Source organism: Zootoca vivipara, chromosome 8, assembly GCF_965207765.1.
Source record: "Zootoca vivipara chromosome 8, rZooViv2.hap1.1, whole genome shotgun sequence".
Taxonomy (NCBI): Eukaryota; Metazoa; Chordata; class Lepidosauria; order Squamata; family Lacertidae; genus Zootoca; species Zootoca vivipara.
The window spans coordinates 67,454,302-67,478,480 of NC_142591.1; the positions used below are offsets into that span (position 1 = coordinate 67,454,302).

The 24,179-nt window shown below is 41.5% G+C and overlaps 1 protein-coding gene across 1 annotated transcript in view; it reads right to left on the minus strand.

Moving 5' to 3' along the window:
- The window catches only part of LRP12 (LDL receptor related protein 12), a 34,970-nt gene extending 22,843 nt beyond the window's left edge, over nucleotides 1-12,127 (minus strand). Inside the window, exon 1 of the mRNA XM_088675813.1 lies at nucleotides 11,999-12,127. Coding sequence (XP_088531939.1) covers nucleotides 11,999-12,077 — 79 coding nt within the window. The 5' untranslated portion in view covers nucleotides 12,078-12,127. The remainder of the gene's footprint in view (nucleotides 1-11,998) is intronic.
- Nucleotides 12,128-24,179: the final 12,052 nt, after the last annotated feature.

Here is a 24,179-nt window from a genome sequence, read left to right on the forward strand (position 1 = left end):
AGCTAGTTTCACAAGATGAATTTCTGGTTCTCATCAACAAATTTTTCACTGCTTATCCTAAGTTATTTGATAAGTACTGTATACTATATATGTATTCCGATGTGTTTAAGGTAGCACACATACAACAGCCTTGGAAAGGCTATACAGAGTGACCAATGTGAGGCTCAGAAAGCAGTTTGGAACTGTACTAACACCTTGTATGCTGCCAAATGCTATGTAAGCTATAGTGGTGGTCATGTTCATGTTATGCTAAAGCATGGTTTACTGAGATATGGACAAGCAAGAACAAGCCACAGCATGTCTCAAGCTCACATGCACCCTACTTCCACGATGACAACTTCAGCAGCAGTGAATTTCAGTTTCCCTGAATCTCAGCTTGTCAACAGTGGTTTATTCCCAGCTATGGCGTTTGCAAAACTGAAATTAGGTATTGTGAGGGATAACCTATGAACCTTGTTCCACATGACAAAGAAAGCCCTAAGTGAGTGAAACTGAAAGTAAACACTGTTGAAGACCTCCTCCCATATGTACAGGAAGTGGAGGGAGCTGAGAGTTCAGGAGTCTGAGGTTTGCTACAGATCCTTCTTGCTCCTGAATGTTTTGCTAAACCATGGTTTACTGTGACATGTGAATGCAACATTTTATGAATAAAATAAATGTTCATGTTGTATTGGAACGGTCTGTTATGTTCCTCACAAACCTCTGGGAAGCAGGTGTTCCACAGGAATTTTTTTCTTAACAACTTAAAAGGCTTCCAGGGTTTTATGTATTGAGTATGTATGTTCCCGAACACAGCATTTATTCCAATTAGTAACTATAGACAATGACTATGGATGAACTACCATTATTGAGATGTTAAAATTACAAGGCTGTATCTTATGGTGTCTCATCTACTGGCGGAAGCATCTGCTTTTCAATAAGTCTTCTTTATCCCAGTTGGCAGCTGTTTTAAAACTATTTCTATATTTATAGTTTTTTTAACTTAGTTTTTATTGCGATTGTTTTTAATTGTTTTTATACAGTATAGGTAACAGTTTTATACATGTCATATTGCAAATTGCTTAGAGTTGCTGAAATGTGTCTCTCCCCCCCTCCCATTCCATTGAAAGATGCTTCCTGCCAGTGGTTACCACAATTGGATACCACTCACTGATTTTATCTTGCCGACTTGAAGTCTCTTTTCTCTGCAAAATGTATCATAATAACACAGGAATTGCCACACTGTATCACACTGATGCTTCATCTAGTTCAGCATTCTCTGAATACAGTTACCAGAAATACACTTCATGAGATCAGGATGGTGGCTAGGCTAGACTACCAGTAGCTGCTGAGTCAGCTGCTGACCCTGAATCAGCAGCTGTGTTTTATATGAATGTTTTTAAGTGTATTATTCTAGCAAGAATTCACTGACAGACTGTTCCTAATGATTTCTTTTAAAGCTATTTATGCTCATTTTCAAGCTGCAGCGATTACTACTTGTACTAAACATTTATATAGTACTTTAGTTTCCCCCTGCGCTTTATAAACTTAATTGGGTTCAAAATGAGTAAGCCACAATTGACCTGTGTCAAATCCAAGTCAAGTTCTCTGTACAGCAGGTCTCAAAATACATCCTTCTTTTTTTTTGTATGATCCAATAAATGTGGGGCCCTCAGTCATTTCATGGTCAAGTACACAATTATTCTATTATTCATAATACGTATATACTAAAAATGATTTTGCCATCTTAGATTGGCAGTAGAAAAAAAATAACTTGGCAAATAAATTAATATAATAGTTGAACAAAAAGAATGCCAGAACAGACATCCTCACTTAACCCTTTGAATTCCCATTTTGAAGATTGTAGCTTATGAATAAAATTAAAATCAACTATTGTGATTTTTTTTTCAAGTTCTTAGTCTACAACTTACTAAATAAGCCACAAAATAAATACATAGCTAAGTTGGAGTCTTTAACAGTCCATTAAATCCAATTCTTAATAGTTCAGTTCAAAGTTTATGCTTGTTAGAAATTTGCTACCTTTGAATCTAGTACCATCTGCCATAATATTGAAAACATCCCACAAGTGCTAAATACACTATACACAGCTATAACCACTTAAAATATGTTTGCTCAATATGTTGAATCGTATCTATGCATCTGTCACTTCCAGGATACCATTCCGTACAATAATTATAATTAATCATATGCAATGGTCATGTACAATCTAAAACAAGTTCCCTGGTAGAATCAGATACATTCTGGCTGATCTCTTTGTCCCGTAGAGATGGAAACTGGATTCCAATACAGTCATACCTCGGTTTAAGTACGCTTTGGTTTGAGTACTTTCAGTTTAAGTACTCCGCGGATCCGTCTGGAAAGGATTAATCCACTTTCCATTACTTTCAATGGGAAAGTTCACTTCAGGTTAAGTACGCTTCAGGTTAAGTGCAGACTTCTGGAACCAATTGTGTACTTAAACCGAGGTACCACTGTATTATGTCAGATGGGGAATGGGTGAGGGGGGGGAAACATCCTATGAGACTTACAGAGCTTCTATTCTGCTGTTGTTTTGAGAAATAGTTCACAACAGAATCCCAGACACTGTCCTTTGGCAACGTAATATCACAACGTACCCTTAGGCCATTCTCTAAAGTATTGCTATATTTTGCTCCTCTCTTTGTCCCACTTCATTCAGTTCAATATAGAATGCCTCTGCTAACACCTAGTCTCCTTTATTGCTATATTCATGACACCTCTCTCATTATGTCTTTGAACTATGTTCTGTCTTCCAACAAAAGTCAAGTTCTAATCCTTCAAGCTTTTAATCTTTCTTATCATCTCTCTTTTGACCAATTCACTAATATACTCTTAATGAGGCACCAGTTGTACAGAAACTTCAGTGTGTATACTGGCATCCAGTTCTGTCAGTATAAGGGTGTCTGTAGCTGAAACGTTGTCTGCCAGACTGCTTTTTCCCCACTTATTATCAAACTGGAAACTATTGTCCATACACCCTGAAAAAAGATTTTCCTTACCAAGGAAAATACTAAAAAAACTGCATCAACCATTTTTCATTTCTTTCTTTTTTTCTACCATAGTAGCTCCTCTTGCCTGAAGGTGGAAGGAAAGAAGAAATGGGGCAAATAATTTCTATTAGAGAGAAAAGATAAAACCAGTGATGTCACAGTTCATAGTTACCTGGTTTGGGGTACAAATTTACCCAGGTCATTATGCTAAGTGTAGAACAATTTCAGTATACTTTCACTGAGAAGTTATTCTTTGATTTGGAATGCAAAACCATGGACAATCAGCTTTCAGGCTGCCCACACTTCTCTGTACACCTATGTGCAAAAATACGTTCAACAGATGAGAACCATTTATTGAACAGCAAAGCAAACTGCACAAAAATGGGAAGTGTTTTTCTGTTTCTAGTTTAGCTCTATTTTCGTCCATGTCTTCGACACTAATCACAGCTTGTTCTCTCTAACAAGGAAAAGCTGGGACTTCTTTGAAGGTGAGTGGGTGGCAGTGGCTCTCAATCTGTAAGGAGGATAGACTAGAAGGAGTTCTTCAACCACAAGAAAGGAAAGAGACAGAGGCAAATAGCTAATTCTATACACTAACCTGTTAAAGGGACAACAATGTATAGAATATTATTTATGTTTACAATACGGTAGTATGGAAACTGGAAGTCAGTGGAGGCCCAAAGAGGCTTCCCTTTAGGAGCAAGCCTATTCTGTGGTCCCTTATTCTGTGTCTCCCACATTCTCTGCTTTGTGCAAGTTAATTTGATATGAATCAACTGTCTTTATTCTCTTTTGCTATGGAACTGCCTTCCTCTATAAATAGTATTAAGCTACCTCCTTGGAATCCTTTGTATCACCAAAACTTTCCTGAGCCACTCTAGTTTCATTTTTTCCTGCTACTGAGTTAACTCTTCATCCTGTCTATGCAATTTTTACTTGCTGAATAATTTGGCCTTATTCTGTCATCAAGCAATCTCTACATTTGCTACATTTGTCAACAGAAGTAATTTGATATTTTTATTCCTGTTAACTCCTTGTATACATTTACAAATGGTATTTACCACAGTTCACATTTCTGTCTTTACACTGGAAGGGAGTTTATAGTGGTGCATCAAAAAAGGTATATCATTAAGTACGGTAAGTTAAGAACTGGTTGAAAACCACTCTTAAATTGTTGATTTAAGAAAACCAAGACAAAATGAAAGAGAAGAACAGAAGAGTAGCACTGCTGGATCAGGCCCCTTTCCTATCTAGTCCAACAACTTGTCTCACAATGGCCAACCAGATGCTTGTGGGAAGCCATCTGTGAGTTCTGGAACATCTGCTCCCTGCTTTGCGGGTCTTTTCCCACCTGACCTGGGAGGATAGGACCTTAACTGACTCAAGCTACAAAAGCTGAGGTGGCTGGACAGACTATTGGGTTGGGGTATTGTTTGAGGGGGGAGTGTTGCTGTTGTTTTTATTCACAGCAATTCATTTGTATTTTTTTATTTTTAGAACTTGTTATGATTTATTTGGCATTTTAATGTGTTTTATTTATTGTTTGTAATTATATATATATTTTCATGTTGCAATCCACCTTGAGCATGGTTTTACCAGTAACTATGGAAAGGCAGCATACAAATAAAATAACAGGTGGATGGAAGCCTGCAAACAGGAGCTGAGCACAATAGCCCTTTCCCCTCCTACAGTTTCCAGCAAATGGTTTTCAGAAGCATGTTGTCTCTAACATTGGAGGCAGAACATAGCCACCTTCGATAGCCTTTATCTCCATGAACTTGTCAAACCCTCTTCTAAAACCATCCAAATTGGTGGCCATCACTGCCTCTTGTGGGAGCAAATTCAATAGCTTAACTATATGCTGTGTGATGAAATACCTCCTTTTGTCCAATGTTTAGCTTTATTGGATGTCAATGAGTTCTAGTATTATGTGAGAAGCTTTTCTCTGTCCACTTTCTTCATGCCATGCATTTTATTTACTATCATGTCACCTCTTGGGCGTCTCAAGGACTCCTGTTCTGCAAAATCAGTCAAAGGTTTTGAAGAATTTGATTTACAATCAAGAAACCAATATTTGAGAGCTCCTTTTGAAATAAAGAAAACCCTGAGACATTGGCTCAGTCCCTTCTCAGCTGCCTACCAACTTATCAAAACAAGTTTGACAAGTGAGGTATCAACAGGGGTGGAGTGGGGACATTTTCTGGCTTAATTCAGCAGAATCCATTTCAGCAGCTTTCAGGGTTTGAAAGCCATTCAAAAACATTTTTTCAGCTTTGTAACAGATAACACACTTTTTTATAGGAGCACTTTAAAGGATTTATGGCCTTGCATTTTTCACCCACAGAAAACAACCGTTGAAGTCAATGGGAATCCTGGGTACCCTTAAAACATTTAAGACCCCTGTTGTTCTCCACAGCTAACATTTTTTAAACTAATAAAATATGACCTACCGGTAGGTTTCTTCCTCACTAATATAAGAATCTGTGCTCAGGGCCTACTGCCTCAAATATCACAAAACCCTACCACTGAATTTCCAGTCAATGCCTGTACTTGTGGGCACTTTGCTAGAATCAATCAACAAAGATCTGTTCACTAAAAAGTGAATATTTTCATTTTTTTACATATGCTTTTGCTATCAACACACCCTTGTCCAAAAATATTTCAGAACAAGCTATTCCATTCATTGAATGAAGGAGGGTTTTCAAATCTTTTAATTAGAAGGAGGCAGGGAGTCTGATCCGCTTGCAAAGAGCACAGTCTATTCACAGAGAGGAGGCAAATAAATATTTTACATGGTAGAATTCAACAGCTATAGCTACATTGTGAGTATAGGTACAATCACAATCTGTTAAATCCCTCTTCACCCACACTTCAAGCATCTAAGGAGACAAAAATACCCTGTGCACACATACACACAAAAATCACCACACAACCACAGCTTGAAATGATAATAGCATATCACTAACAGCAAGGCATTAAAATCAGCATCTCTAACAGAAGCAGAAACACAAGTAAGACTGGTGTCTGTCATACTTGGTGAGAAGAAGGGAATTCCAAAGATTGGGGACCACAACAGAAAAGCTACCTTCTTTGTTGCCACAAAATGTACACCTGCAGCCACCAGAACAACCAGGAGGGCCTGATCTACAAATCTTATTGAATGGACAGACTAGTACTGTGAGAGAGAAGTGCTGTGAAAGGGGAGAGGAAAGTGAGCACTAAGGAAATCAGTAAGGCTGTACCATATATCCCTGCAGCTGTGTTATAAACTCAGATATATAAGCTAGGCGCCAAATGCCACCTTAAACCTAGGTTGTGGCTACCACAACAGAATGCCTATTTGCCAGGGTGCTGGACTAGATGAGCCTTGGGGTTGCTTCCAACGCTACATTTCTGATCCTATGACCTCAGCTACATAGCTTGGCTGTAGCTTGTTCTTAACAACCATTTACTAGTCCCAGTATGCAAGAAGGAAAAACACACACAGTGGAAATGGAATTAATGATGGACTAAGGCAGGGTTTTTAAAACTGGCTCGATGTCAGAAATCTCCACATAGTCACAATTAGACCCGCACCAATAGCAAAATGTGCCTGGTGCCCAGGGAATTTCTAACACTGCCCTGCAGTCATATTACTTACTGTACAGTGGTACCTCTGGATGTGAACTGGCTCCATTCCGGAGCCCCATACACAACCAGAGCAGTACTCAACCTGAAGCACCAAATCTGCGCATGCTCGTCGCGCGATTCGGTGTTTGTGCAGATGCGCGGGAGATCATTCGGCGCAACTGCAGATGCGCAAATCACCGAACCCGGAAGTAACCTGTTCCGGCACTTCCGGGTTTGGCGTGTTCGTAACCTATGATGTCACTTACACTGGTGGGCATCAAAGCTTTTGAGGACTGTGACTCAAGAGCTAGACTTTTAATACTGTAACATATGTTGATGCCTCTAATTACACACTGAATTTCATAAGAACAGGAAATATGTAGTTGGCTATTTTTATTTAGAAAAAAATGTCTCCTGAGGAGCCACCCATGCCCATTTTCCCACTGCTGCAGTGATGGGGTGACCTCTTAACAGATGTACAGAACATAGTTATATACAGATTTTAAAATGTAGGCTATGAATGGGCCAGTTCCTAAAGGTATTGTTTGGATGTTGTTTCTATAGAAATTGATAATATTTACTTTCACATAATGCACTGAGGATTATGATCAAAATTCATGGGTTTTAAGTAGGGTCACACTGTGGAAGCTAAGAAGAGATCCCAGTAAGAGGCTAAAAAAGCTTTCATTGAATAAAAAGGGGTAGAATTTTAATAATTGCACAGCTGTTGCTAAAAGGTGAATTCCACTGATGGTTTAAAAACAAGCACCATATTAATAGTCTTGCAAACTTAATTAACTAATGCGGGTGCTCCACATGGTCGCAACTGGACTTGCATCAAAAAGCTGAGGCTTGGACTGGGGTATTATTTGTGGAGTACTGTTGTTGGTATTACTTTTTTGTAAATTTATTTTTGTACATATGATTTATGTGGCAACTGTTCAGTTTGGTTATATACTTTTTATGTGTTTTATTTATTGTTTGACTACTTTTGTTATATTTGTAATTATGTATTTTTTCATGTTGCAAGCAGCTTTGAGCGTGGTTTTAACTATGGTGGCATACAAATAAAGTGATGGATGGGTGAGAATAACCTGCACACTTTCACATACATACAGTATATGATACAAAAACAGTAAATAGTTAACATAATGAGTGATATTCAAATAAGTCATACTCTGAAATCAAAGTTACTCTGAATATGATTTAACTGGGCACCACCCACTGTAAAGACAGGCTAGAGTTAAATCTTAAAAATTATCTCAGAAAAACTGGTCAGCTGGAGTAATAAATCTATTTGCACAAACATAACTTCCTCTCATACTCCCTGCAGTTAACATTGGATTTAGTTCCCCGCATATATTTATGTTTTATATTTTTTCATCCTCTGTATATTAACAAAAGCACTTTATCAGAGACTAGACCTATAAAGGACTTCCTAAATTTTAAATGTGGTGAGCTGTGTCTGTCTGTTCCAAGCACTTCAATTCAAGAAAAACACTGGTCAAACAGATTAAGAAAACAATAACCAAGAAAGTAAATGCTTTTGTTTGTGCCCTGCTGAGGCGGAGGCTAAAATGATCTATGGGAATGCTTCCAGGTCTATGAACATTTTACTTTATGTCCCTCTGGAAAACAGTGGGTTTCTTAAAAACCAAGCTCCTGTTTTCTTTAATATGAAGAACAGATATACAGCTTTAGCCAATGGTATGAATAGCAATACTATTTAACACAAGTCTTGCTTCCTATGGATTTTGGAGATCCCTAAGGCCTTTTATACATAGGTTTTAACGGCTATGATCTTACTGGTGCCAGGCTTTTCTGCATTAAGTGTGATCACATTGCATACTTGTTTCTTTACAGTCATAGTAAGTCATGCATCTTGTTTTGGTGAGCATAAGTTAAAAACCTAAATTTATCTATGTTATTCTGTTTTTCTTATAAAAGTATTTTAAATATCGAGACAGGATCTTCCTTTACATGTGAAGAAACAGTACTTCATGCAGGTACTTCAGCAGGCCAGGGACAACATAAACTTTGTGATGTTTGCAAAATAAGGTGGTCAGTATTTATCACTGTAATTTTAGAGGGAAACAACCATAACCAATTCTGGACGTATGCTACAATGTTTCAACTTTGGTTGCACATTAAAAAGGAATAAATTGAGGGAAATTGTTTAAAGTAAATTGTTAAGAGATCTTTAGTGCTTCCCTGCTCCCTCAGAGAGTAATTATCAGTGTTCCCTTGGAAAAGTTAATTACCATTAAACCAGCTTAAATCTGGTATGGATAAAGCCCAAGTGAGTTACCTACCATGTCCACACCAAGTGTGTGGAAAACAGATACAACATTCTCATTTCTCCAGGCTACTCAAAGTCTAAGAAACAATGGACAGCACAACTTGCAGATATACAATGCACCCTTCCTTCTCATATCTGGTAAACTATGGCTTATGAAAGTAACTATGGCTTATGAAAGTGTTCCTGGGTTGAAAGACAAATGGTGCTTTTTGGAGGGGGAAATGAGTTACTTATCACTTAAACCTGAGTCCATGGTCCTACACCAAATATATTGAATTAAAGCCTAATTTTCTATCTAAGAGGGGTGGGAATCGCACTGAACAGTAACTTGACTTTTAAGGTCATGTAATAATACAGTTACTCACATACAATTAGTCTGAGGGCTTTCTGGCTGTTCCCTCACTGTGAGAAGTGAGGTTGCAGGAAACCAGGCAGAGGGGCTTCTCGGTAGCGGTGCCTGCCCTGTGGCACATCCTCCCATCAAAGAAATAAACAACTATCTGACTTTTAGAAGACATCAGAAAGCAACACTGTTTAGGGAAGTTTTTAATGTTTGAAGTTTTACCGCATTTTTAATATTCTGTTGGGGAAACCTAGCCAGATGGGCAGGGTATAATTATTATTATTATTATTATTATTACAGCACATAAGCAGCTCACTCAGTGGGGTAGAGGCACAGCAATAACTTTTGGGTAGCAGCATCACTACCACAGGGGCAAGGCAGCTGCAAGGTTGGGCATGCGCAGGCATACTGACACAACCAAATGCTTCCACCAGCACATCTATACAGTTCCAACTTCCCCAGTGCCTCACCCATCCATGTACACAACAGCAGTACTGCTGCTGGGAGGTTTTAACTGCAGCTCTACCCCACTAGTTGAGCAACTCCTCTTACAACATGTAACCATTTATTACTATCAACCAGACATCATGAACATTTCCAACTTATTGAGAAACACTACTTTTGCCTTGTAATTAGCAGTCTTTCTTCTGACAGTGCTGGATCAATATGTCTTAATATTATTGAGCTCTACAGCAAAGGGAACTTGGTGATGGCACCAGAAGTTTATTTGTACAAGGAGGGGCCTACACTAATGTGCAACAATGCTCTAGGAAAAGCTTGCTTTTGCTCTACTTAGACTACACATAAAGAGATGGCAGTTCATGTAACTTGTTTGTATGTTGTCTAACAATTTGTGAGAGTTTTTGTTGTCCAACAGGTGAAGAAAAGTCCTTGATACAAAAGGCCTGGGTTCAGATTCTTTTGGGGGATTGGCTTACAGGAGTGATGTCAAGATGGTCATTCAAGGTTTTCCAAATTGTGGAAGTTCTCTCAAATTTTTGTTCACCCCAATCAGATGTAAGGGATTGTATGACTGAATAATATTAAGTTTATTTTAGAGCTGGGCATACTGGTTGTTGTCTGCAAGTAAAATCCAAGTTTGTCATGCCTCAATTCACACGTTTCGTGAACAAAAGTGAATTTTTAATTGGTTGCTATAACAATTAATACATTAGTATTAATACATTACATTAGTATTAATAATGTATTAATAATAATACATTAGTATTAATTGACTAAATAAATCCTTTATACTACACAAGGTAGTATAAACCCCAAAACTAGTCATTCATCTCACATGTCTTTCACACTATATAATTAAATCTGCTTACAGACAAGCTCATAATTAGGAAATTAATGAAGTTCTTCTTTTTCTGTACACATGCAAGGATGCAAAACAAAACAACTTGCTTGAAGAAAAGGCTACAAACCAATACAAAGTTAGATGGCATATCTTCCACTGTCAAATACACATAATCCACTTAAATCAAGTATTCAGTGGAACCTAACAATTTAGGGCCATCATTTGTTTGCACTCCAAGGCAAATTGTGGGCTAGAACACCTAATAAAAATACAAACAAGGCCAGTGGAATTTCAAAATCGGGGGTTACTCTAGCTACAACTTTTATGAAACTGCATGTTTTGGTTATGAACGTAGTTGTGGTGCTAATGGCATCCAAGAAAGGTGACAAATGATGAGACAAAGCATTCAGAAATTTAGGCACATGCTGTTGAGTGGGGGCTTCATTCCAATTAGCTTTAACCATTTTAACGTTTACATCTTATATAACTCATAGCTGCCAAGTTTTCGCTTTTCTCGCGAGAAAGCCTATTCAGCATAAGGGAAAATCCCTGTAAAAAAGGGATAACTTGGCAGCTATGATATAACTGCCTACTAAAAAGTGTTGAAAGACCACATCTCACTGGTTAGACCACTAGTAAAGTTCTGCATTCAGAAGGTCCCAAGTCCAGTTCTTGGAATCTCCAGGGCAGGGCTGGGAGAGAGACCCTTGTCTGAAATCCTGGAGAGCTGCTGCCAGCTAGTGTAGACATTGCTGAACTAGACGGGCCAAAGGCAACTTCCTCTCTTGCTAATATGCGTGGATGGAGCAAAACTACATTTGGGGAGAAAAGGGTGCAGCTGGGCCCCACTTGTTTTAAACCAGCGGACTTTGAGCATACAGTATACAGATTTCCACTGTGAACTTCTTTTCGTCTCTCCCACCAGCCCCACTCCAACGACCTGACAACAATTCACACATGAACACCCCAACGGGCACGTTGTTTCGTGAGGGTCACACACAAAAAACAAAGAGGCAGGCAGACTAGCTGGGCCAAGGTCCCAGCCCTCGGCTTAAAACAAAACCCCGGCGGAAGAAGTAGTCGTCTTCAGCCCTGCTGCTTTAAAACTGGCAAGACTGATGCCCGAAGAACAAAAATAAGCAGAATGAAAAAAAGGGCTGTTTGGGGGCGGGCGCCTCTCACCAGCGTTAAGGAAGAAAGGAGAGATGAAAGGAGAGGGGGAGCCAAGAAGGGGAAGAGAAAAACAAAAACAATTCAAGCCTTTTTCCTAAAAAGCAAACGGGGGTGGGGGGTGAGAGAGAGATGAAGACTGCCTGCTTTGTCTCTTCTCGCCCCTTTAATATAAGGCCAACGGGGGCGACAAAGGGAGAAATGGAGCCGGCTGGCTGGCTGGCTTCCTCGCCCCCTTCTCCTTCCTCCCAGAGGCTGGTACCTACCCCAACAGGAGGCGACGAGGAGCAGGAGCTGCGCTGACCTCCAAGCAAGGGACCCTTTTGCGCTCCAGCAAGGGGCCATAACACCGCCACGGGGGGGAGAGGGAGAAGAAAGAGCCGGGGTCGGGAGCCCCCGCGGCCACGGTCCCCGCTGCGGGAGGAGGGCCCAAGCGCCGCCGCCGCCGCCTCGCCGGCCAAGACTCCCCGCCGGCCCCCTCGCTGCTCCCTCCCGCGTGGCTCTCTGCTCAGCCCCCCGCTGCTGTGGGAGCCATGGGCGGCTGAGGCGGCTGCTGAGGAGGCTGCTGAGGCGACGACGACGACGACGACCGCCGGCCTCCGGCCTCCTCGGCTCTCCGGTCTCGGGCAGCGCTCTCCTCCGGCGGGCAGGAGGGGCTCCGCCGTTGCATCTGCGCATTAGAGAGCCGAGCCGCTCTCTCTCTCTCGCAGGAAAGCGGCTTCCCTGGGCGGGGAGGGAGCGAGGGAGACCCAGCCTCTCGCCCAGACGGAGGAGGAGGAGACTGAGCGGGCTTAGCCCTGGCTACGCACTGAACCGCCTCGGTTTCTCTCGGGGCTGCTGGCCGCTCGGTGACCCTTTAAACTCAAGGAGACAAAAGCAGCAGGAGGGCTGGGGGGGGGGGGAAGGATGTTTACTCCGAAGTAGCCCAAACGCGGTCAGGGATCCTGCTGCCCTGGCTGTTTGTTGTTGTTTAGTCGTTTAGTCGTGTCCGACTCTTCGTGACCCCATGGACCATAGCACGCCAGGCACTCCTGTCTTCCACTGCCTCCCACAGTTTGGTCAAACTCATGTTCGTAGCTTCGAGAACACTGTCCAACCATCTCGTCCTCTGTCGTCCCCTTCTCCTAGTGCCCTCAATCTTTCCCAACATCAGGGTCTTTTCCAGGGAGTCTTCTCTTCTCATGAGGTGGCCAAAGTATTGGAGCCTTAGCTTCAGAATCTGTCCTTCCAGTGAGCACTCAGGGCTGATTTCCTTCAGAATGGATAGGTTTGATCTTCTTGCAGTCCATGGGATTCTCAAGAGTCTCCTCCAGCACCATAATTCAAAAGCATCAATTCTTCCGCGATCAGCCTTCTTTATGGTACAGCTCTCACTTCCATACATCACTACTGGGAAAACCATAGCTTTAACTATACGGACCTTTGTTGGCAAGGTCAAGGTGATGTCTCTGCTTTTTATTCGGAGGTAAATCCCCATGGGCGCTGAGGGTGTTCCCCGCTCAGAGAGTTTGAGAGGAAGCGCGCGCAGCAGGGCTGCAGCCCCGATCCTTTGCAAAAGCTAGGTGACCCTAAAGTTGTTAAAAGCGATGGCCTCCCGCAGTCCCAAGGGGCAGAACGTAAAGACGAGCCCGTGGTGGATCAGGCCCACCTGAGCCCGCTAGCCTGCCCTCCCCCAGGCACCAACCGCATAAGAAGCTCACGGGCAAAAGGCACCCCTTCCCCCACTTGCAACTGGTGTTCAGAGGCCCATTGCCACCGATGCTGAAGGTAGAACATAAGTCATATTGGCTAGCAGACTTGTCCTCCATCATTTATTTACTGTATTTATTTCCATTTTTGACAGGAGAGAAAAAAATATGCAGCTTGAGTATTGAGGGTAGATCTCCTCCAGTGAACTCACAGGCTCCAAAGCAATCCTGAGTTAACTCAGATGTCTCAATGAATTTATTTTGATTTACTGCCATGAAAATCACTTTGCCCCCAAGGCGCACTCTGCAAACAAGCAGATGCCAACAACTGCCATTGAAGCAAATGTGCATATAGAATTGCATTTCTTGTATGTGCACCAGTTCAAATCTGATGTAGGTACACCAATGAAGGAAAATACACATGCCTCTTATTTTGATTCTGTTTTGCAAGGGACCACATATGATGCTACCTTCTTTTCTTTCCAGGATGCTGATACATTACAGAGTTAGAGTTGTGTTGTTTTGCACCAGTGCAATTTTCAACCCCTTGAATTTTCTGGTAGAGGTTTTTCTTTTCCTTTTGGTAACGAATAATTTCTAGTTAATGACTGAAGTGGCTTAGGTAGCGTTCTCACAATGCAACATTATTATCAGTAGATGTTAATCCCCGTGCACTGCCATTTTGAATAGCAACATTAATGCACTGGGATGTGCTAATAACAAGATTTCTGCAAAAAGGAAATATTGGTTGCACCCTCTGCAAACTTAAAGACACAGCTAGCCATCCATACAGTACTGCTGTCTGAGGCAGAGGACAAGATGGCTGCCCCATCAATCCATGAACAGAAGCCAACTGGACTGACAGTTACTCTTATTTCAGGACAGGCAACAACAGCAATAATAGTGGGATAGTGTCCACCACACCAGAGAGCAGTAGGCTAGTTATGGGACTGCAAGACAGGCCACATGGCATGTACAGCTCTGCACTCCAGCAGATGTGGTACAACCAGGGAATTAGAGGGCTGTGTTGCTGCTGGCTTCAGTGACTGTCCCCTGATGGTAGGGCTGGCCCTGCTAAATTATATTGAGATGCTCATATCCTATATTTCAGGATCTCTCTTCACTGAAATGCTATGCTTAATTCCACTGCTTTTCTGGTCTTTGATTTACCCGTATCTCTCCATATTTTTTATTATGTACATCAGCTTCTTTTCTTTGTTGAATTCGCTTTCATTGTTTTGCCTTTAAATTACTCCTTTCTTTCAGTCTGTTGTATTTTTCTCCTCTTTCATTTTGGTTGTGTTCATCTTCAACTGTTTAAACTTAAAACCACCCCTTTATTCCCCAGTGCCTTTACTTCTTTGCCATACTATAGCTTTGGAATTCATTGCCACATATTCATGTATTCCTCTTTCTGCACTTAAACAGCAGCTATTCTCCATAGCTTTGTGTTCTGATCTTTGCAATCCCTTTATCCTATGTCTCAACCATTCCCCTTCATTCTTTTACTTTTAGAGTATAAGCCTGGGAACAAAGTATTTTACCTTTAGAAACTAGATGCTCCAGGTACGTTATAAATATCACTATGATTCTCTAAGCACTGGATTCTGGAAGAACACTTCATTTCTATAGTGACAAAATATGTGCAGTAGATGGCAATCCTGGTTTTTTTTTGGGGGGGGGGAGTAATTGTGGTGGAAAGGGGCTCTTAACCTTTTGAATCCCTCCAGTTCAGTCCTTTGAATTATTTAGTGCTATGTAGGATGATTATGTACACACATGCTGACATTCCTGAGGTCTACCCTTTCATATTGCAGCATTTTAATAAAATACTTTAGAAAATGCATATCCCTTTCCCCCCCATGACCCAAGTTGGCTACCTGCCTGTCAGCTACTACTAAATAAAGCCAATGTTACAGTTAGATGCCAAGTTTCCCATCTGTATCTGAATGTCTCCTCTTATAAACCTGAAGTAATTATGGTATGAGCATCAGCATGTATGAGTAAAAACTAATTTGTTATCCTGATAATGTTCAAATTAGCTGACACAACTTTTTATCCAAAGCAAGTGACATAGGTGCTGTAGAGTTGGCGCTTATTGAGTGGGGAAACTTATGATTCTGGTAGAGCCAGCCAGATTATTCTGTTCTTCTTCAAATTGTGGTTGCATCAGTTATAACCCTGAAGAGGCACTTAAGCTGGACTTTAATGTTTTTAGGTGGGATATGAAAATACTATAGGACCTTGATTCTCAAACGATGTGATTAACCTATCTGTCCAACACTATCCATTTGCATTTGATTTTTTAAACTATCAAAACTGAGGTCTTGCACAAGAATTGTATCATTAAGCTTTAACATTAAGCCGAAGAATTGATGCTTTTGAATTATGGTGCTAGAGGAGACTCTTGAGAGTCCCATGGACTGCAAGAAGATCAAACCTATCCATTCTTAAGGAAATCAGCCCTGAGTGCTCACTGGAAGGACAGATCGTGAAGCTGAGGCTCCAATACTTTGGCCACCTCATGAGAAGAGAAGAATCCTTGGAAAAGACCCTGATGTTGGGAAAGATGGAGGGCACTAGGAGAAGGGGACGACAGAGGACGAGATGGTTGGACAATGTTCTCGAAGCTACGAACATGAGTTTGACCAAACTGCGGGAGGCAGTGGAAGACAGGAGTGCCTGGCGTGCTCTGGTCCATGGGGTCACGAAGAGTCTGACACGGCTAAACGACTAAACAACAACAAGCTTTAACAAAAGTGATAAAGAGGCCGTGCACAAACCTTCTGTAAGAAAAATTATTATAAATAATGTAGGTTGAAGGGTCAGTCTGCAGGGTGCCCTGAGTCTGTTCTAATTATTTAGTTCCTGCATCTGTGGGAGTAGGAGAGGAAATTGTCTAAACAATTGTTGTGGTTGGCTACTTGAGGACCATGATTAGCACAACAACCAAAGAAGTTGCTCTGTGCCACAGAATGAATGGGTGGATTCCCCAACCTAGCTGTTAGGTAGAAGAGCAATAGGGGACTGGTTTGTGAGTGAGCTGGAAGCAGGCAGAAAGCAGGCTGGAAGCTTAGACATGGAGGCAGATGAGGGGAAATTTGGGGAATAATGGGAGACGAGGCGCAAGCAGAACCGGAGCAGCAGCTGGCTGACATGTTATTAGAAAGCATTCTACACCCTCCATCTCCCAGAACCTGGTGTACCTTAAAAGTAGGAGAGCAAAGAGCACAAAGGGCACACAGTAGCACCCGTAAAAGTGACAAATGAGGAAGTGGGAGAGACAGGGGTTGGAGATTCACTTGGGACAATGCCATTTTCCAAGAGCCTTTCTCTGTAAAGATTGAAATAAAAAAGGACTGTAAGAAACTTTCCCTAGTCTTTATACTTCCCTGGGCTACCAGCCAGGATCCGCTGACAGCATCCTGACAACCGCAGTCTCTGCTGACCTTTATTCCAAGGAAATCAAACCCTGGCCTGGAACCTCTGCCTAAGGTATATGCTAAAATTAATGGCTTAATGCATAAAGTATGTACTACAATTGCAATTTCCCTGGTGATAATTCCCCACAAGTACTGTGTGGAAATCTTGAGAGGACAACTCCTCCTAATCGGGTTGTTGAAATCTGAGCATGTGCTCAGCATGTAGCAATTAGTAGAAGTACTGTAGTAGATTTGTGAAATGGAAACACAATGCATAGTCTGTGCTCATCTGAGGAGGAAATGGGACTAGGGGTGGGGCATTAGAGGCTACCAAAGAAAATGATGTAACACATATTACACACTTCCTACCCCAAATGTGCTAACGAGCTTCCACACCAGCAGTAATGTGTAAGGGGTTGTTTTTACTTATCAGATTTCTGTGGCAATATTAAACGTAAACAAAGAAAGAAAGAAACAACAAGACAGGCTGGCATTTTGATGACAACAATATTGTGTGGGTGCTTCTAATATTGTGTGGGCACATGATCAGCACCAATTTCATAATAAACTCCTGCTTGGGAACAGCTACAAATATCCTTGTGTAACCCTATCTACATAAGGACTGTTCTTCCACAAGCAGCTCCCACACAGCAAGATTCAGATGAAATAACAATGACAGCGGAGGCAGGTTTATGGATCCTGATCACGGAACCAGAACTTTGATGGGAAAGTAACAATTCAATGGAAAAGGTCATGTGATCAGTCCCTGCTGACATAGTTGGATCATAAACATTACGCTAGCCACACAGGATAGGAGCTGTTTATGGAAAAGTAGTTCCCATGTGAGGGGATCATTTCTGGGGTTTTTCCCATTCTGCAGAGGAATACATTTCTGCTTAAAACAGCCCCATGATACAGAAGCCTTGTGACCTGTCTGACTCTGACCTTTTGCATTTATATCTGTACTAGTGTCACTCAGCCCGTTAGGTAAACGGGCGCTAGAACGTAAGTGAGAGGAGCGGCGGGGCCGCAGCCTACCTCACCCCCCAGGTCGCCGCTACTGTCCCAGTAGGGAAACGGTAGGCAGAGGGGTTGGGGGGGGGGAGAGAGAGCACGTGCATCCAGTCTCTGCGTCCAATCCCTGTGTCCGTGGGGCACATGTGCAGTAGCGCAAACCCAGGGACACAGGGAATACTGGACGCAGAGACACTTGCACTTTATTATATAGGATAGTATTTGCACATGTGGATCAATCCTCACCATGCAATCTTGTGCATGTTTACTCAGAAGTAAGTCATACTGAATTCAGTTGGGTTTCCTCCCAGATAAGTAGTTATGGGACTTCAGCAGTAGTCAGCAATTTTTCTTTAGATTGTTACCCTAACCTAACATTTTATTGTTGTTGTTTAGTCATTTAGTCATGTCCGACTCTTCGTGACCCCATGAACCAGAGCACGCCAGGCACTCCTGTCTTCCACTGCCTCCCGCAGTTTGGTCCAACTCATGTTGGTAGGTTCGAGAACACTGTCCAGCCATCTAGTCTTCTGTCGTCCCCTTCTCCTTGTGCCCTCAATCTTTCCCAACATCAGGGTCTTTTCCAGAGAGTCTTCTCTTGTCATGAGGTGAGGTGGCCAAAGTATTGGAGCCTCAGCTTCACGATCTGTCCTTCCAGTGAGCACTCAGGGCTGATTTCCTTCAGAATGGATAGGTTTGGTCTTCTTGCAGTCCATGGGACTCTCAAGAGTCTCTTCCAGCACCATAATTCAAAAGCATCAATCCTTCGGCGATCAGCCTTCTTTATGGTCCAGCTCTCACTTCCATACATCACTACTAGGAAAACCATAGCTTTAAGTATACGGACCTTTTTGACAAGGTGATGTCTCTGCTTTTTATTCGGAGGTTAATCCCCATGGGGCGCTGGGGATGTTCCCCACTCAGAGAGTTTGAGAGGAAGTGCGCGCAGCAGGGCTGCAACCCCGATCCTTTGCAAGAGCTAGGTGGGACGAGTCAAGAGTCTCCTCCAGCACCTAACATAACTAAGGCCAAATAGTACCTTTATTTCACTCTGTGGGGAGATATAAATACATTCAGTTCTTCTTGGGTAAGACACTTGAAAAAATATCTGGTAAAAATAATTATTATTGTGTGCAGTTTATTCATTACACACTAGATCATGTTTCCTGGGTGTGTCATTGTTTCACTTACAAATGAACTAGATGACACACACCCTCCAAATAAAGCAAATTTTATGCTTATTTATTTATTTTTTTAAATTCTGGCTGGGAACTCTTTTTCTTTTTGTAACTGTAAATCTTTTTCTGCAATGCTTTGTTGGCTTTAATAAGTACAATAGTAGCCACCGCTGGGTTTTACTTACTGTGGCTGAATGTTAAGCAGCAATGGAAAATGTTAAGTTGTGAGATAACTGACTAGTTTCCTAAGCACTTTTTTAACAGGAGGGGGAATTAACAATGCTTCTCACCTCCTCCTTTCACACTCCAATAGAAAAAATGCAAATTTACTATTAACCTAGTCACACAAGCAGCCTCACATTTCGTTTACTCCATTTCACAATTCACACAGAAGCCCAGGCCAGACCAGAGATAGACACACAGGCGGAATTCTCTTTACCGAGGATTCTATTCATAAAATCTTTAAATTGATTCCAGGCTACAAAGATAGAAAGCATGCAGTATTTGAAGAGAGATAAAAAAATACAAGCCGAGGAATTAGGAAAGCATATTCATACCTGTTTACATCTCCCCATTTGTCACGACGGACCCAAAACAATTGCATCAAGGGTGACAGGATTTGAATTGGACCAAAATCCAATTCATACAGTGTATAGGTGTGTTGGATGGTGGGGTGCAGGGATATGCGCTGGACTCATGAATGCTACTAGTCTCCCTGCCTTGCAGAAGAAACCACTATGAAGCCTGTCTGGAGGTTCTCTAGAATGATGGTGCATGTATACATAATGGGTGGTATCAAAGTTTTACTCAAGAGTAGACCCACTTAAATGATCAAACATGACTAGGTTAGGGCCATTAATTTAAATACTGTAAGTCTATTCTGAGTAATGCTGGGATGTGGGTGGCGCTGTGGGTTAAACCATAGAGCCTAGGGCTTGCCGATCAGAAGGTCGGCGGTTCAAATCCCCACGACTGGGTGAGCTCCCATTGCTCGGTCCCAGCTCCTGCCAACCTAGCTGTTCGAAAGCACATCAAAGTGCAAGTAAATAGGTACCGCTACAGTGGGAAGGTAAACACCGTTTCTGTGTGCTGCTCTGGTTCGCCAGAAGCGGCTTAGTCATGCTGGCCACATGACCTGGAAGCTGTACGCCAGCTCCCTTGGCCAATAATGCGAGATGAGTGCCGCAACCCCAGAGTCGGTAGCAACTGGACCTAATGGTCAGGGGTCCCTTTACCTTTATTCTGAGTAATACTTAGCTGAGTACCACGTGTGTTTATTAATCGAATAATCATTGCAGCCCTGATTGGTTGGAAGGGGGAATAGTTTAAGGTTTGCCGTATAGTTATTCTACACAGACATTAACACTCCTCCCTCCCTTTGTCAAGAAAAATGTACAGTATTGTGTTAGTGTTGACTAAGCACAGAGACCATGTGTTAGTACTGGGAACTGTTCAACAAAATAAAGACTGTACTTTCCAGCAGAAGACTGAGTCCCGCTTTGCAACGTAACCACAGGGTCCTTTGAAAACATGGGTGAAATGATAGATATGCCAATTTAATTGCTTAAACTAAACCATCACATACATTTTCATCTGACCTTTGTTTTAGAATCTCAGAGTGGCAGATATGTGCCCTCTCCTCCTTTTTATCCTCACAATCCTATAAGTCAGGCTAGCCTTCCTCACAGGATTATTGTGAGGATGAAGTGGGGGGTGGTAACTGGCCTAAGATCAACACCAGCAAGCTTAATGGCCAAGTAAGGATTTGAACCCACGTCTCCCTGTTCAGAGTGCAAACCTCTCTACGCAGTCCATTGAAGATACTGAGCTTAGTAACACTGAGAATGCTGGTTCTATACATTATTTTTGACTCTACTGCTGTTAATTCAAAGATTTATTGAACGCTGAGAGGTTTTATTCATAAAATCAATCAAGAACTACAATAAAATGACCTATATTGTGTATAGCATCACATAAAGCAAAATCCTAAGAACACTTGGAAATAGCTCCTATTGCATTAAATAGACTCCCTAGCTACAGAGTCTAGGAATGCAGCCTTGAAGGACCATTGCTAATATTTTTGAAAAGGTTAAATGTAAAATGGTAGGCTTTAATAAAAGGTAATAAGTTAACCAACATGAGTCTGACCAAACTGCGGGAGGCAGTGGAAGACAGGAGTGCCTGGCGTGCTCTGGTCCATGGGGTCACGAAGAGTCGAAAACAACTAAGTGACTTAAACAACAACAACAACAAATAAGTTAAAGTAAATTTCAGAATACAAGGAATTGTATACCACCACAAAACCCTCCAGCTTGATGAAAAAGGCACATTTTAAACACTTGTGCCTTGATTCAGGGAACAGCTTGTATTCTGCTGCAAATCCCCCACCCTACTTAATGATTAACGCTCTCATCCAATAACTTGTTAGGCTATCAGGAAGGGTAGAAAGAGGAAATCTTGACTGAAAAAGCTTCAATTTGACAGCATAGGTTATCATGGTAGCAATGAAGCTCACTGGGTCACCTGCTCATTTTTGTGCAAATGGCAGGAACAATCACAGGCATGGATCTTTATTGGTGGGTCTGGTGATTCAGCTTGGGGCGGGGTTACCACTCTGATACCCACTGGCAGTACTGTGTCCACCAGTATCTCTTTGGGCTTCCACAAAAAGTCTCAGTAAATATCCCTTCAAAATTCCACAGTGCATGTCTGTTTGCTCCCATTGCTCAGTTCCCATTCTACCTGGGCTGTCCTGCATTGAACAGATCCCCTTAAAGATGCCCAACATCATATAACACAGAGGTGGGAAGATTTCAGTCATATATTATTTGCTTTGTTTTTTCCATGGAATGTTGAAATCTGCTAACTGGACCCAGGTGGACAGTAATAGAAATGGCAGTGTCAGCTGTAAAAGTGTGTCTTGGGGGTTGGAGCCAATTACCTACTACATTTATAAATCATACATTAGCATAATCTGAAAATCTGGAGTACAAATATGAAGTTACTGCAGATCAGGGATTCTAACACCAAAAACATTCTAAAACTGTCCAGTAGAATGACACAAAGATGTGGTCAAAGGCAACAGATTTATACTCTCTATTTTACAGATGAACAACACCTGGCTTGAGAGTTAAGCAATTAGGAGAAAGGCAGCAATGGTACAGTATTAAACAAAAGCCATCCCTTGCACTTTAATTCATTATCAGTAAACTACTAGATTCAGAAGCCATTGGAATTCTGCTGGAAATCCCACTACATCCCATTCTACATTCTGCCCACCCTGATATAAGCAGACCCTCCAAATGTCCCTATTTTCCAGGGACGTCCCTGATTTACAGAAGCTGTCCCAGTTTCTGATTTGATCCTGGAATGTTCCACATTTTCTAAGGACGTCCCTATTTCCTTTGAAGCAATGTTGGATGATATAGTAGGATGTCCCTATTTTCATTGGAGAATTGTTGGAGGGTATGGAGTTATCCGATCCCTGAGCCATCTGAAGGCAATCCTGTATAGGGAAGGTTGGTTGTTTTTTTTTTAATGTAAGGTAAGTAAGATGTGTGGGGTATAATTAGTAAAATTACTATTATGGAATGGGACGTCCCTATTTTCATCAGAGAAATGTTGGAGTGTATGTAAAAGGCACTTGGTATTCTGAATTTGTTAAATAAATTAATGGAGGGATATTATTAATGGAGGTGACCGCTCTATTTGGAACTGATGAAGCTAGAGAAAAATTAAACTCTATGAAAAGCGGATTATGCACAAGAGGTAATGTTCAAAGCTTTCTTATGCTCAAACTACATTGGTATTTAAGCCCTGTCCTTGTGCCCTCCAAAATAACAGGGTCATATTTATTTGGTGCTTAATTAACAATTCTGGTGAAGACAGAATAATCTCATAAGCCATTTTCTTGGAAAACTATTCTTTGAGCTTTCATTATATGTATGAAACATTTGCAATATTTAGTACACATTTAAGACTAACGATAGATTTGTAGCCAGAAGCCTCTGTAGCATGTAACCAGTGCATAGATTCGGTTCCGTACAGTTATTTTTAATAACCACCAATAACTCATTTTGTTTAGTCCTATTAGAACATGGTTGGGACAGAAACTCGTTATGCAATGTTGAAGAATACCCCGAACGTCTGCAATGTGCAGCACATGAAATACAGCCACTGTGCTTCTTTGAGTAGCCTGAATTTTCAACTGACTCCAGTTGTGGGTCTGTACAGCAGCCAGTTAAAATGACCAGCAACTCTCTACAATCTAATGCTTTGAGGGTAAGGGTGATAATGATGCTGAAGGAAATATGCATAGAGTTATGCTGTAAGCATTTTTCAGAATTGCCTGAAATACAAAATATCCCCCCATAAGAATTTGCCCACATATAGGGTGGGTTTAATTTTCCCCTGATGCAAACATGATTTAGGTATTTGGCCTTGAGATTGCAGAGTAAAATACTCATTTTCAGCTAATGCCCTTTGGGCTTTAAAAAAATCCTCTCAATTTTCATGTCAATATTGTTTTAACTTTTCATGGTATACCATGTGAATACACTGGTGGTGTTGGGCTAGACCAGCAATGCCCAACCTGGTGCCCTCCAGATGTTTTCGACCACAGCTACTATCAGCTACAGCCAGCAGGACTATTCTGGCCAGGGCTGATATGAGTTGTAGTTCAAAACATCTGGCAGGCACTAGGTCGGAGAAGACAGGGCTAGGTAGACTTCTTTTCAGGCATCTTCTCTCTGAGTGGTCTCGGCTAATACAGAATGGCAGTTCATCAACCTTCATCTGGATTACCAAAGTACTGGTAATCTGGATACTTAAAGTGATATAACATTATGAATGGGGTGTGTGCTAAACTATTTTAGACACAAATTAGGAATGGGACTTCACAGATTACTGGAAGTTAATGCAATTTGTTTAAATCCAAATAGAACAAGATGTTCTAAAGATACATTTCTGACTTCTTTTATTTCTGAAGAGCCATGAAATCATAAGATCCAGTCAAGGGCCTGGAGGCAACAAGAAAAAATACCTTGGCTTGGCTGCCTAAGAATGACATTCTTCTGAGAGACCAGGACAGGAGTGCATGCATATTAACAGGAAGGGTGTACAGAAGTAGATGAGGTGTGGGATTTT